The sequence below is a fragment of the Centropristis striata genome, chromosome 21, assembly GCF_030273125.1.
Source record: "Centropristis striata isolate RG_2023a ecotype Rhode Island chromosome 21, C.striata_1.0, whole genome shotgun sequence".
Lineage (NCBI taxonomy): Eukaryota > Metazoa > Chordata > Actinopteri > Perciformes > Serranidae > Centropristis > Centropristis striata.
Genome location: NC_081537.1, coordinates 20,171,233 through 20,186,629, shown reverse-complemented (window position 1 = coordinate 20,186,629; position 15,397 = coordinate 20,171,233). Strand labels below are relative to the sequence as shown.

The 15,397-nt window shown below is 36.7% G+C and overlaps 1 protein-coding gene across 1 annotated transcript; it reads right to left on the bottom strand.

Moving 5' to 3' along the window:
• Positions 1 to 3,340: 3,340 nt before the first annotated feature.
• Positions 3,341 to 15,389, bottom strand: LOC131958956 (5-hydroxytryptamine receptor 3A-like). Its single transcript, XM_059324035.1, has 10 exons — positions 13,266 to 15,389; positions 11,524 to 11,684; positions 11,391 to 11,435; positions 10,771 to 10,880; positions 10,199 to 10,368; positions 9,293 to 9,453; positions 6,984 to 7,194; positions 6,748 to 6,900; positions 5,228 to 5,313; positions 3,341 to 3,757 (listed from the first exon to the last, which is right to left on the bottom strand). The coding sequence occupies exons 1-10, from the start codon at positions 13,303 to 13,305 to the stop codon at positions 3,539 to 3,541; spliced, it is 1,356 nt and encodes a 451-aa protein (XP_059180018.1). The 5' UTR covers positions 13,306 to 15,389; the 3' UTR covers positions 3,341 to 3,538.
• Positions 15,390 to 15,397: the final 8 nt, after the last annotated feature.

Below are 15,397 nucleotides of genomic sequence, written 5' to 3'. Positions count from 1 at the left end.
TTATCTGCGAAGGCTCGGGGTCCTTGTGTGGTCAAAAGCATTATGTTATTGTTCTACAGGGCAGCCACTGAATCTATTATTAACCTGTTGACTAAAATCACTGTTTAGTCCACAGTCTGATCAGAAGGGCTGGAAAAACAATTTGCATTGTCCCCATCATCTCTCTGGAAGATAATAAAGGAAACATTGAGGTATTGAATCGTCTGTGAAGAGCAGGAAAGTCGTTCTTTCATGCAGAAAGTCGTCCTTTTCTTGAGGGAAACATGCAAAATCTTGTTGTAAAATTTTCCTGAGGGACACAAGAAAGGCTAATCTCCTCTTAGTATGCTAACATTTGCTAATTCAAGAAGTGCAGGTGGAGGGAAATGTCATTACTTATGCAGGTATTTGGTAATAAACTAAACTATTGAACAATCTGATTATAGCACAAGAAAAAAAAAGGTTAAGGGATCACCAAAGTTATTACAATTCATCCTGAGGGGAGCATGAACGTCCGAACCAAATGTCAAGACAATTCATCAAATAGCTGCAGGGATATTTCACTCTGAAGAAAAGTGATGAGCCGACATTCACATCCACGGAGAAAAAAAATCTCCAAATCCATCTAAAGTTGGCCTGAAAACTTTCAGTGAATTGATTTACACACCTGAAGTATAACATTTAGCTTTCACACAAACATTCAAGCACTGAATGCTACTTAAAACGTATAATATGCACATTTCCAGAAACGACCAGACCTATATTATATACGTATATTGGTTATATTTGAGTTGTGTACGTACATATGTGGTCACCTGTCCTTTGTGTTAAATCCCCTTTTGTGCATGCATTATCTGCCAGAAATTGCTGAAAATTTGTATGCAGTTTTTTGTTTCTTTTTAACTCTATATACATATAGGTTACTTTGTTGCCATTGTCATGCCTTATTTGACAGTGATAGATAGAGAGAGTGAAAGACAAAGGCAGCAGCAAAGGGACCTCAGACCAGATTTAAACCCAGGTCTGTTTCGACAAAGACTAGTCCTGTGTGGTACACGCTCTACCAGTGAGCCCTTTTAATTGATATTTTAACTGTATAAAGGATCTCCCAAATGCATATAATTCTGGAGCCTCAATGTTCCTTTTTGATTTAAGGGTTGAAAATTTCGGGATAACAAGGTAAAAAAAAAATCCATCTCTTTAGGCCTCAAGTTTCGTACTTGGAGCTGCACAAACAGCAGTTCGGCCAATCAGCGTCCTGAGAGGAACTAATGGTTGCTATGTGTTTGTAATGACATGGAGAGGTGACTGTTCGTGGCGGCTCCTGAAGAGGTTAGTGTAGATGGTAGCATTAGTTAAATCAGAACTGAAGGATTTTTCTCAATTTCAAGAAGAGCAGAGAACAGCTGCTCATCTCCCCAGTGGTTTCAGGCGTGTGACAGTGATGGTTCAGCCAATCACGTCCCTGCACTTTTCTAAACAGTTTCCATTAGGTGTCTTTCCACTGAGTACTTTTCGAGTACTTTTCAAGTAAAGTGGCTAAGTGTTTTGGCTACGCCTGCCAGTTAGTTCCCCTCTGTCTCTGTTCCCATTCAGATATTTTTGTTGCAGCTGACCGGGAGAGAACGGAGTTCGAATGTGACAACAGAACGATGCGGCAAGCAGTGTTGCCAACTTAGCGACTTTGTCCCAATATTTAGCGACTATTCAGACCCCTTTAGCGACTCTTTTTCAAAAAAGCGACTAGCGACAAATCTAGTGACTTTTTCTGGTGTTATTGGAGACTTTTGGAGACTCGTTCCTACTCTTCTTAAAAGCACTCACAAGCGGCCCAGTCCTCCCACAGGAGTCTCTCCCAGCTGCAGTCAGCAGAGCAGGAGATGTTGCAGCTTCCAGTCTGCAAATGAATCACGAATGCGCAAAATCGCCGCCTCAACCGTATCCAATCAGCGTCGACTAGTTAGTAGCAGCTCAGAGAGTACCTACCCGAAGCAGCTACTTTCTGAACCGCTACCTGAGCTGCTAACCAGTGAAATTGGGCGGATCCTCTCTCCCAAGCTCCACCCATAGCAGCTCACTAGAGGGAAAAGTACCTCATGGAAACACGGCTATTGATGGCATCTAAGATGATTCTGTGTAACAAACAATCATGAGGTTAGTTATCAACGAGCAGAGACCAAAATGACCTTGAATTACGTGAAAGAAAAGTTTTCGTGCTGGTGCTCCACTGCATGCAACTGGTGCCCTTTTTGTTTTTTTCCTCCCTGCCTCTGGTGTGGACAAATGTGGTGGACGCTCAGACCAACACTGACCACTCACAGGGCGAAAATAAATCCTCTGTGAATCAATGTGGTGAAACGATAAAACATGTAAAAGTCCTGAGGGGACTTTTTATAGGCGGCCTGAGTGATGAGTGTGTCTCTGTCGGCTCTGAGTGCATCCATAATGTGTTTATAACACACAGAGGATATCAGGCCGGTGAGGACGGACGTGATTGGTTTAAAGTCTGAGTGACAGACGAGCTGCGGGCTGAAAGCACAAAGGGAGAGAAAGATCTGTTTGTCCAAGCGGAGCGATAATGTGAAACATTACAGAGGAAAAAATATGACATAAAGTGAGGTCAGTGAAGTATTCCAAATGGAGGCTGTAAAGTTTCCACTTTAATCTCCTATGATCGATTCTCCTGATTGGATTACTTCAGATTACATTTGTCTCTTTTGCACACAAGATTTTAGGAGGCGAGGTGCATCACCAGACGCTGCTGCAGCTTCATTTACACAACTGTGTCTCCATTATTCTGTTCTGGCTTTTACGTCAGTGAAACTCCACAGGTGAACCGGGTAAAAAAGTTTTAGCTACTAGCATAATGAAGCTTTCCCAGCTCATTATGCAAAGACAATTGTTTTTTAGGAATTATTTTTCTGAATATTTATGATTAAATATGCATATATTGCCAATTTGCATGTAACATCAGTTCAAAATTAATTGTGGTGACAATTTATAGTTTAAGGGACAACTATTTTCATTTTATTTCATGATGTATTTACAGGTAAAATGCTAACTTTTAGTGAATTTAAGACAAATCTGCAGACGTAAATAGACAAAATGTCGTCAAATAAACACCTAAATAGTAGACATGTTATAGAAGCAAATAACTCAAAATGTCCTGTTTTTTTTCTGTAGTGTGTCAACTTAACCTGCACTTACTCCAGTTGATGTTCAGTGCATTTGCAGGATTTATATTATATATAAAACCAGCAAATAAATATATATTATAATTTTATATATATACATTTGTACTCTTTTTAGGGGTTGTCAGTGCAACATTATTTGTGTATTTAAGCCTAAACATTGACATTTGATGTCAAAAGATTCCACTCTCTTTTCCAGGTCTCTTTTTTTAATTTCAAACATTTAGTTTTTACTGTGAATGAGTGGCTGTGAAGTTTTCCACATTGGATGAAGCTTTCAATAACGGTTTGATTGTTAATGCAGCTTTAAGACATCACATGTTGACACAGAGGTACAATACAGAAAATCGAAATGTTACTTTGCATTTCTAAGAGTTCCACTCGATGAAGATGAGGCATAGAAACAGAGACACAGTGGTGACGTAGAAAATGAAGAAAGCTCTGTTGATTCTTGCCGCCCACCGGCCGAACTTGCAGACTTCCTGTCTGCAGTTGAGGTGCAGATTGAGAGTTTTCTGCAGCTCCTTCAGCTCCTCGAGGATCCGCAGCAACACATGAGACTCTCGTGCCTGAATGCTGTTGTTAACCTGCAAACACCAGGAGTCACGTTACAGCGGCTGAGACTGACAATGCATTAAAGGAGTATAAAGTGCAATATATGCCCAAAAAATGCAGTGGAGTAGAAGGATAAAGGCGCATGAAGTGGAAATACTAAGTACAAGTACCTCAATATTATACTTAAGTACACTATTTGATTAAATGCAATGAACTCTGAAAAAAACATGATGAAAGTATGGCATTTATGTTTTTATTTATTGTTCTCATTTGAGGAACATTTTATTCTCCTCACAGATTTTATGTTTTAGTGGTTTAATGTTTAAGTCACATGCTTTATGCACAACATGATTAATTCACTACTTCTGTTTTTATTGCACTTACACATTTTCTTTTTATCAGTAAACCAACTTTTCCACCAAAGAGTAAGAGTAAGGAGTTTCTGGGACTACACTCAGATTTTTTAATGTGCTGATTGAAAATGTGCATAAAAACAGGTGGATGGAAGCCCAGTTATTACTTTTCATGGTTTAACCCTCTGAACCCCAACAAGCTGTTTCAGGGCATTTTTTGCTCTTTCTACATTTTACTCTGTGGCCTTGTATTTCACTGCAATATATAAATATATATAAAATATATATATTCCCGCAGCTCTATGGAATCAGCACCAGCATGGCTAGAAGTGTGAGCAACTCAAAAATGTCTTTTGTACAGAATGGCTCAGGTATAATGACATAAATCATAAAAAATCTGATGAATTATTTATTTTTTGAAATCAAATAAAATGGAATTTATGTATACAAGTGCCCATAGGTGTCATGAATATAAGGTGAAAAAAGGCTCTCCACATATTATACTTATTGAATTATTTGCATTTTTACAGCCTTTTTTTTAATGAATATTTGTCACGTGATCATTCGTCTCAGCAGGATCAATCATGGCTTCACAGTGTCTCTGAGGAGCAGAATTTAATGATTTAACAGGATCTGGTTAGTGCAAATGGTTTATTTTTGGCAATGTTTTAAATGAGACATGTAAAACAAAGTGATTTTAACAGAAGCAATTTCTGGCCTCATTTTGTTTACTTTTTGTCACAGAAACTTAGTAACATATAATTCGTTCAAGGACCATTGGAAGGTTAAAATTACAATAACGCCTGTTTTTACAGTTTCTTTCTATGATGAACAGTGTATTTCTGGCAATCTTTTAAAGAAAATGTATGTTTCAATCCCTCCGATGGAATGGTTTTGTTCATGGAATTGATCTTCTAACACCATTTGTATAAAATGTAGTATTAGTTCAAAATGCGAATTAAATTGTTCATTCAAATGAAGAAATAAGCATCATAGGGCCTGTAGGTCAGTTTCACAGTTGTTCCTAGTTTTGAACATGTTAGGACATGTGAAATGAAAACACACTTTCAATGTCCCATAATAATAATAATAATAATAATAATAATAATAATAATAACAATGAATTATCTGAGCCTGTCACGTCCGTACCTCTTCAGCCATCGGCAGCAGTTCACACTGCTTCTCGCCCTCCGACGCTTTGCAGATGCACGAAGAGCCGCTTCGTCTTCTCTCCTCTGAAAACACACAACAACATGTTCACAATCAGAATCGTTTTTTACTGTCAAGTAGCTTTTCACCTACAAGGAGTTTGCTGAGGTGAGTAGGTGCAAAAGAAGACAGACAAAGTACTAAAATATAGATAAAGATTAAGGCAAGAACTTCAGTCCAAGACAGCAGCTTAAATAAAGAATCAGCAGTCGATGCAACATCTCTCTGGAGGACATTTACAACACTCGCTGCCTCAGGAGAGCTCGCAGCATCTACAGCAACTAGTCACCACCTTTTCCAACCCTTACCCTCAGGATGGCGCTTCAGGGCAATAAAGACTCAAACAAACAGACTCAGGAACAGTTTCCACCCAACAGCTGTCATTGCCCTGAATGCCTCCAAGAAATACTTTTTTTTTTTAAAACATCTCGATACTGTGGAACATCAGTGCAATATATTTGTTTTATGTGCAATAACTCCTATTATGTCCTTATAAATATCTTCTTCTTGTGCTTTTTATCGGTTTTCTTTTATGTTTTTATTATGTTCAAATCATTGTATTCTGATGCACTAAGAAGAGAGCCGCTCTTTTCAGTTTTTTATTTTTTGCTGTACTTCTGTGCAATGACAAATAAAACTATTCCAACAGTTTGTGTGACTGTAACACAATGATGCTGCATATAAAAAGTACTGGAAAAAACTGTTTTAAATGTATCTGTTGTCCCGTTTTAGTAGATTTTTGTGGCTAAATGTGAAAGAAAAAACATCCATCATTAGGAGTTAATATGAGTTTATCAGTTTCCTATAAACTGATTGTTATAGAGTCATGGAAAAAATGATTAGACCGTTGTTTTCTTCAACTTCTTAATTTTAATGCCTGATACAACTAAAGGTACATTTGTTTGGACAAATATGAGCTATTTTTGTTGTTATCATTATAAGAGTTTAATTTAAGAGCTGATATCTAGCCATTTTCCATGGTTTTCTTGATAATAGCAAAATCATTATCAAGAAAACCATGAAAATGGCTAGATATCAGCTCTTAAATTAAACTCTTATGAGCTATTTTTGTTGTTATCATTATATTTGTCTAAACAAATGTAGCTTCAGTTGTGCCAGGTATTAAAATGAACAAGAAATTGAAGAAAACAAGGCTGGTCTAATCATTTTTCTATGACTGTAGATTAGGCAAGAACTTCAGTCAAAAGACAGCAGCTTAAATAAAAAAAATCAACAGCAGATGCAACAGTCTGTCTTAAGAGTGACTCTAACATAATGATGCTGCATATAAAAAGCACTGGAAAAAATAGTTTTAAATGTATTTGTTGTTCCTTTTTAGTAGATTTTTGTGGCTTAACCTGAAAGAAAAAACATCCATTGTCATAAATTAATACGAGTTTATCAGTCTCTGAAGTGATGCTTATATTTGTTAAATCCGGGACTGAAAATAAGTGTCTCACCTGTGTTACAGTTATCGTTTTTGACCTGTTTGTCCTCCAAGTTGTCCCTCAGCCGGAGCTTCTCCTGGGAGTCTTTCTCCATGAGATACGTCACCAGAATCGTCTCCAGCAGGCTGAGCAGCATCAGGCCGAAGATCACGATGCAGTAGGTCGCTGAGAGGAGGAAACAACTAATTTATGCGTTTCCCTGAATCATAATCCAGTTCACCAAGTGTCCTGAAAGCATGCGTAGGAACCTATGAGCGGCGTCCTGTTGGACATGGAAGGCAGGATGTCGTTGAGGATGAGCAGCAGGACGGAGATGGCCAGCAGCACGGTGACTTTGAAGCCCAGTTTCTCTCCGCGGTGGTCTGCGATGAAGAAGGAGGCGAGGTCCAGACTCAGGAAGAACAGGATGGGCAGCAGGAAGTTGATGACGTGAAGGAGAGGCCTGCGCCTTATGGTGAACTGGAGGGGTCAAAGGTCAGGGGAGACTGAGCAGAAGATAGTTTGACATTTCTGGAGAAATTTACTGCAGATGTCACGAGTACAGATTAACTTGTGTGCCAAAATTGATGGTTTATTTATAATATTTTAGGATTAATTTGTTGTGTCATTTCCTCCTGTTAAGGATTTTCCTTTAAACTGACTATATTGTTTAATTGTGCTGTGTTCATTTGTGGGCCCAACTAATTAATATGAGGACACTCATTTAGATGCATGAGGTCAAATTAAGTGATTTGTAAAACTCACAATATTGTTTGACTAAATTGTTCAAAATTATATTATTAACTTTCTTGTGAAAGTTATTAATATGACAACAAAAAATAAGAAACTCTTAAAAACATGACTTTATTAATTTAGTTGTTTGGTTTTTTTTAAACAGAAAAGCACAAATTAAGAAATTTTGTAATTTGTAAAAATATTGTTTAACAATATGATCGGTTAATTTCCACTCCAAAATGAAATGCTAGACAATTAAATGATACATTTTTTTACATTTTCCTAACAAACTTTTTTTTTCAAATAGCTCTGTTAAAAGCATGAATTTAGTACTTTTTCAAAACTGATTAAGAAATTTTGTAATTTGTAAAAAATATTGTTTAACAATGTGATTGGTTTATTTGCACTCCCAAATTAAATTCTGGATAACAAATTATGAATGTCACAAAACTTATTGATAAAAAGTTTGACAAGAAAACGTATACATTTTTTTAACACGAGAGAAGAAATGAAGCAAAACGGAGAGAAAAAAGCTCTCCTAAAAAATGAAGATTAAGAACTTCTTAAAAGACTTTTTTGTCCTGTAACTGGCACGCCTGAATTATAATCATCAAAGAGCATCGAAGAGAACAAATTTGTGATTTGTAAAAGTAATTAAAAGTCGTAAAACTATTTAACATTCTGTAAATTTGTGCACCAACCTAGCAATACATTTAAATACTAAAAGTATAGTTTAATATATACAGTTGCATCTCAATAAATTAGAATATGATGGAAAAGTCCATTTCCATTAGTTCAAGTCAAATAGCCCCAACCAAGTATTGAGTGCATAAAGATGGACATACTTTTCAGAGGCCAACATTTCCATATTAAACATACTTTTTAAAATTAGTATTTTGTAATATTAACATTTTTTGAGACACTGAATTTTAGGTCTTCATTAAATGTAAGCAGTAATCATTATCATTAGAAGAAATCAAATAAATTAAGACATGAAATGTTTCATTCTGTGTGTTATGGATCAATATAATGTGTCATTTCCACTTTTTGAATTGAAATACTGACATAAATAAACTTTTCTATGATATTCTAATTTATTGAGATGCACCTGTACATGGGTGACAAGTTGAAGGTAAAACCAACATAAGTGTAAGCGTGTTGGGACGCCACCAGCCTCCAGAGCAGCTCTCATGTGTCTTTGCATTGATTTCAGAATTGTCTACAGGAGGGGGAGTCCACCGTGAACCAGTTGGGGATTTAGCACCCTTAATTGTATATATTTTCTGCCTTTTTTAAGGCTTCATGTACAACAAAAACAACAAAAATATCGCCCAAAATACGTGACTATGGCTGAGCTGTTGTTTCAGCACCACGGACAGCTCTGTCTAGTTCTGAAATTCTGAGAAGTTTTCCCCGGTCAAAGCTCAGCCATCAGCTTAATCTCCATCTGTTCCTCAGTGTGTCCGCAGTCTGTATGCAACATGAATGGAAAAATTCAATAATACCTGCAGAAAGCATTTATTTAACCAGGTAGCTACAAATTTAAGTGCATTACTTTCACCATGCATGAGGAAAGCCCAAGACTGAATATATTATTTGATTTTGACATAGAAGTTTTTCTGAGGCTATTGCATGGATACATTTTAATTTATTTTATGAAAATAAATAAATAACAGCTCTTCACCACTGCGCCTGGGCTGCCAGGAACACAGAGATATTATTTAATTTGGTGTTTTGGTGGTTGAAAATCGAAGCTCTAAAATCTGAAAAACGGTATATTTTTCAATTATCCTAGTCATTATGTTTCTCCACCCAAACCCTGAGGTTTTCCTGTGTCACGTACTGTGTAGACGAGCTGCTCCCACTGTCTGTGGTCGAAGCTGAAGTTGTAGCTGTCGACAGACAGCTGGAGGAACTCCCACTCTCCCTGAGTCTTCATCACCTCTCGGGAAAACTGCGTGGCTCGAGACGAGTTGGAGAAAGGAAGGAGACGAATCTCATCGACTGAGGAGAGACGGAGAGAGGTCGAGTGAAAGGAGGTGGAGGTGAAAAATAGAGCCCGACCGATATGGGATAACTGATTTTAGGCGGAAAATTCATGGAAAACAGATTTGGTGCTGATATAGTAGCCATTTTCCATGTTTTTCTTGATAATAGATAGATATCAGCTCTTAAATTAAACTCTTATGAGCTATTTTTGTTGTTATCATTATATTTGTCCAAACAAATGTACCTTTCGTTGTACCAGGCATTAAAATGAACAAGAAACTGAAGAAAACAAGGGTGGTCTAATAATTTTTTCCATGACTGTATCTTATATACCACTTCATTTGAACTCGTAAGGCACTAAGGTTGCCCTCATTTACAGTGACAGTGAGTACATTTGCAATCAGTACAGAAATACAAATTCAAAATACAGATAACAGACAAGAAAATGGTAAAAAAAAAACAGTTGCGGGAAGGTCCGCAATCAAGCTATGAAATTGAAAAAATGTTCTTGGCGTATTGATCCTCAGTGTTAGTTGAAGATCATTCCAGGTCGCGGGGGCATTAAAACAAAAGGCTGACTTCCCAAGTTCAGCCTGCACATGGAGAACTGAGAGACTAAACTAGTTATTTGATCGTGTCAAATGGTGTCCATGATTCCAGTCAAGTAGTCTTGTTAAGTAGGGAGGTACTTCTACTATCTGTCGGACTCTAGTAAAAAAAAACTGCCTTCCACTCATACGACACAGACTTTCCCACTCACCGCAGTGAATCGCAGATCCGATGGTGATGTTGCATCTCTGCGTGTCAAAGGGGAACTTGTGGACGTCCATCTTACAGGTGCTGACAACCTTCATGTCCTCCTCAGATATGACCTTCCCATCGTGGGACACGAACATGTACGGATTCAGAGGGGAGTCGTCCTTCTGCGTCCTGACACACAAACACACACACACACACACACACACACACACACACACACACACACACACACACACAGACACACACACACCTTTTCAGGGTTTGTGGAGCATTTGTCTCATTAATCACAAACTGAATGAATAGATGATGAAGCTCTTCATGAAGATGTGTTTGCTCATTATTCCTCTTAACAATAGTAGAAAAACTGTTGTGTGTGCTTTAATAAAAGTGAGCACACCGTGACCTTCTGAACAAACATATAAAGAAGGTATTATATTACTGAACATGTCTACAACAATGAAATACCTCCCATTCTCTACCTTCAATTTGATTTAATTCACTCAATTTGATTTAATTGTGTGTGTGTGTGTGTGTGTGTGTGTGTGTGTGTGTGTGTGTGTGTTGCAGGCTCACATCTCATAGATAAAGAGGTCCGGTCTCCAGAGAAGTCCTCTAGGAACTGAAACGTGAGTGATTCCACAGAACTGATCCGGGTCCCAGGAGATGCGTTCATTGTTCCACATCTACAGTAAATTAAGAGTGAATTACCAGAAAGATAAGAGACAGTGATTTAATGCAGACACATCTGAAATAACCAGAATGTTAGCTGAGAGTCGAAAGTGGAAAAAGGTGACATTTACAGGTGCATCTCAATGAATTAAAATATCATAGAAAAGTTTATTTATGTCAGTAATTCAATTCAAGTGGAAATAACACATTATATAGATCCATTACACACAGAATGAAACATTTCATGTCTTTATTTATTTAATTTCTTCTAATTATAATGATTATGTCTTACATTTAATGAAGACCTAAAATTCAGTGTCTCAAAAAAATGTTGAATATTACAAAAGACCAATTTTAAAAAGTATGTTTAATGTGGAAATGTTGGCCTCTGAAAAGTATGTTGATCGATATGACTCAATACTTGGTTGGTGGTTATTTGACTTGAACTACTGGAAATGGACTTTTCTATGATATTCTAATTTATTAGAATGCACCTGTAAATAGTCTAAATAATCCAAACTCACCACTGTTGCCCAGACGAAAGGAATAAAAGTTTGTGTCTTCTCAGTCTGGGAATAAATAAATAAATAAACACACAGTCTGAACATGTCAGGATTCAGCAGCTCAATCGTACATGCAGAGTCATGCAGCACTTACCACAGCCAGGACGGCGTACAGGATGATGTCCAGCTCCACCACGGTGGGGTGTGTGTGGTCCAGAACGGGCCGGGTCAGTTTAAACACGCTGTTATCTGCGGTCAGGTTCAGGTGGTCCAACACATCCTGATAACTGCACACTTTGTTAGAGGACGACCCGCCTGCATAAAAGACCAGAAAGAAGTGAGCCAAAACACACACTCAGACAAAAATGTCCCATTAAAACCACAACTTTTGACCCTGTTACAGCTCGAAATCATCCATTCTGTTACATCAGGCTTTCAATCTGTAGCTCTGGCTTCAACATATAATATTTTCCACCATAATGAGCCATTTTCCTGCTACTGGTTTCCCATGGAGTAATTACTGCTGTAATATGCAGCACTGTGATGTTTGATAACATGCAGCAATTTTATTAAGTTATTGTTTTCAGTATCAATTTTTAATAACATTTAGTGTACAGAAAATCAAATCATCAACGGTGGCATTATGTATAAAAATAAAAGGTACATTGACTAAATTAATGAATATTTTGTAATGATGATCTGAACTGATTTTGATTAAAAGATTTATTTCAGTTAAAGTGTAAAATTAGTTTAAGATAAAATGTTATGTTTGGGGTTTTTTTGGCACATTTGTTTTTGCCCCTAAGGATGTCAGAGCAATTTATTTTAAGGCACAAGGGTTAAATTTTTTGTGTATGCATTTAATTATTTACAGTATTTGAATTTTTTAATTTCATTTATTTGTTATGTCTGGATGTTGTTCATTTCATTATATAACATGTTAACAAATTTATCTTATGTAAAATGGTCTGGTATGGTCACCTACTGTGTTTTTTATAATATATATATAGTTTATTTTTGTTTTTCTCAATCTAATCTAATCTGATTTATCTCAAACTCCTAAATTGATCCTGTAGGAAAACACTGATAGATTCAAAAGCCCTGATTTACTTATTTTTTAATCTTAATTTTTTTTCTCTTTGTTTTCCCTTCTTTTACAACTTAAGAAGAAAACATTCTCCTAATTATTAGCTGGCTGACATCCATTTTTAAATATAGATGTTTTGATTAGAGGAGGACTTGTGGATTTCTGGTCTATTTTAAGTCAATACAAAAACAAATAAAAAGGGAACCTTTTGATTTCTCTGCATTTTTGCACAATTACACAAAAAAACAAAACGTGTTCTGATATTTATGAAATTCACAAAAAGGGACCAGCTACATCTGCCTTAAATAGTAACATAAAAACACCCATGTTTTGGTTTAATTATTAAATAATTTGCTTAAACAAGGTGAAAAAAGAAAGTAATGGATAAATACACTGTTGTATTCTGAGCTGGCTGAGGGAAAGCAATCAGAATAATCTTCTGTGTACATTTTTTAAAAAGTAGACGTTATGATAAGAGGAAGGCTTCTGGATTTCTGGTCCATTTTAAAGTAATTTGTTTAACTTTTCCCCCCTTTTTCTTTTCAGTGAAGCCCTGTTTTTTTTCCTTCAGTGAAAAGCAAGCAAACCAAAGAAGTCAAAGCATAGTTTAAGTGTGACGAAAACTTGTCTATTTTTGGTTTAAGATTTGCTTATAAAACAAATAACACGTGCAGGCTCCACATCCTCAAACTGTTTATAAATCATATAAAAGCAGAAAACTCTGAGTAAACTAAAGTAATATCTGGTGCTTTGCAGCCAAATGAGGACACAAAAACACTTTTCAGAGGTTCAAACACATGAAGTCTTACCTGTGAAGACGAGGAGGAGGAGAAAAGCAACAAGCATCATATCTGTAGCTGTGAGAAGACGAAGACTGTGTGTGATCCTGTGATTTGAGCTGCCAAGGGTCGGGCTGAATGAATGACCTGTGTGAAATGAGAAACCCCTCCCACAGCGGACAGCAGGGACTAACGTTGGAATTGGTTGACAGAGGAGAGAGGGCGTGCAGGACTATACATCAGGCCTCGGTTTGACTCTGGAGGTAGGTGAGATTGAAGGTAACAGATAATAAAAGTAAGGCAAAGGCAGGTGGAGCGGATTCATCCATCTGAAGGGACACATAATGTGAATTTACAACTTATTTCACACTGGTGACTAAAGGACGGGTGGCTGTCTGCTGTTACAAAACAGACGTCTACTGTAACACATGAAGAGCAGCCCACATCAACTGAGAAGGAAAAATTCAATTAAAGCGGAACTTGATCATCAAAACGACGTGGTAATGACATTAGAAACGCTGACGCCACTTGTTCTCGCTGACATCTCGTTGCCGGGCAGCAGAGCCTTTAAAGCTGATTTATCGTTAATATAAAATGCATCTTTTAAGGCAATAAGTGACTTCACTGATGCAGTTTGAATCCTGTTTGTTAATGGATTTATGGAGTTTATAAAACTGATGATTATTTTAATTCTCATTAATCCTTACTCATTTTAATCTCAATCTACAGTCCAAACCCTAAACATATTCTAATCCCAGTCAATGTTTAGACATTTAATTATGATTCAAACTTATCTGGTTATAATTACAATTACGGCCTTGTGGCTGTACGCTTCCGCCCCTCAAATCAAGACTCACACAACAGTTGGTAACACTTTAAAATATGAATGTTGCTGTTAAAAAGCTACAAATTATAACTCAATCCTAATTAAATAACCCAAGATTACCGTCACCAAATCATTGGCAGTGGTGGAAGAAGTAATCAGATCTCTTCCTTCAGTTAGAGTACTAATACCACATTTTAAAATGACTCCACTACAAGTAAAAGTCCTGCATTCACAACTTAATTAAGTTAAAGTACAAAAGTATCAGCATCAAAATGTACCTAAAAGTATCAACAGTAAAAGTACTAGTTGTGCAGAACGGACCCACTCAGATTGTTTTATATAGTATAAATATATTATTAGATTATTATTGATGCATCTATGTAAGCAGTGTTTTAATTTTGTAGATTTGTAGACACAAGATGCACCTGTAGTTCATGTCTGTGATATTAATTGGGATGCTAATTGTAGCTAGTGTTAAACATGCTTTTTTTTTTTTTTTTTTTTAAAAAGGGAAAAAAAGAAAAAGTACTTACCTGGAGAAAAAAAATGTTGGTCCAACTGAATGTTGACCAAGGCGACCAAAATGTTATAATGAACTTTTAAAACAGACTGTGGAAAGATCAAAGTTCAAAGAAATAGACAGGCTGCAATGGGAGCAATAGGTCAACCACAAGGTAGCCACGCCCTAAAACATTTGCCGTCTATCTTACTCTAAAGGGGACCTATATTCATAAAGTGAGCATCATCATGCTTTTAGAAGACTTTGAACTAAAAAATTGAGGCCATAAACTCTTTATGAGAATGTTTCATGAGGTGATAAATCAAGTGAGAAGTAGGGTCATTTTCTCATAGACTTCAATACAATCATTTTCAATCTCAATTCTCATAGACTTCTTTATTTGCAGCCAGTGGAGTCGCCCCCTGCTGGCCATTAGATATAATGCAGGTTAAAGACACTGGAAAGCAACATCGGAATTTGTCACGTTTTTCTGTCGCCTGATGAATATAACTCCAAGATTCACTCACTTAGTCCTGTTTTTTGGAAAATATAAATAGGACAAAAATAATGTATGTCGAGAAGGGGCTCCATTAAGCTGCTTGTATAGAAGATACATATGTTGCTGGAAAACATTGGACATATATCAATAATTATATGTTTATAAACAAAAATATATTTAAAAAAAGCAATTTTCAGTCAATGCAAATAACGCTAAGCAGACATAATTCCATTTCTTCTGTGGGCCCTGGGAAGTTATTTTTTACTGGTGACAGAAATACAAATTGAGCTCTGCGGTGGGAAAACGCTGCAGATCAGAGCTTGAAAAATGATGAGCGA

What these genes read in the sequence shown, in the direction of transcription:
- LOC131958956 (XM_059324035.1), bottom strand. Translation starts at nt 13,305, where the DNA reads ATGATGCTTGTTGCTTTTCTCCTCCTCCTCGTCTTCACAG. An exon ending in TGTACGCCGTCCTGGCTGTG is followed by an intron (nt 11,436 to 11,523) that starts GTAAGTGCTGCA and finishes ATTTATTCCCAG; the next exon opens with ACTGAGAAGACACAAACTTT. An exon ending in GACCTCTTTATCTATGAGAT is followed by an intron (nt 10,369 to 10,770) that starts GTGAGCCTGCAA and finishes TTTGTGTGTCAG; the next exon opens with GACGCAGAAGGACGACTCCC.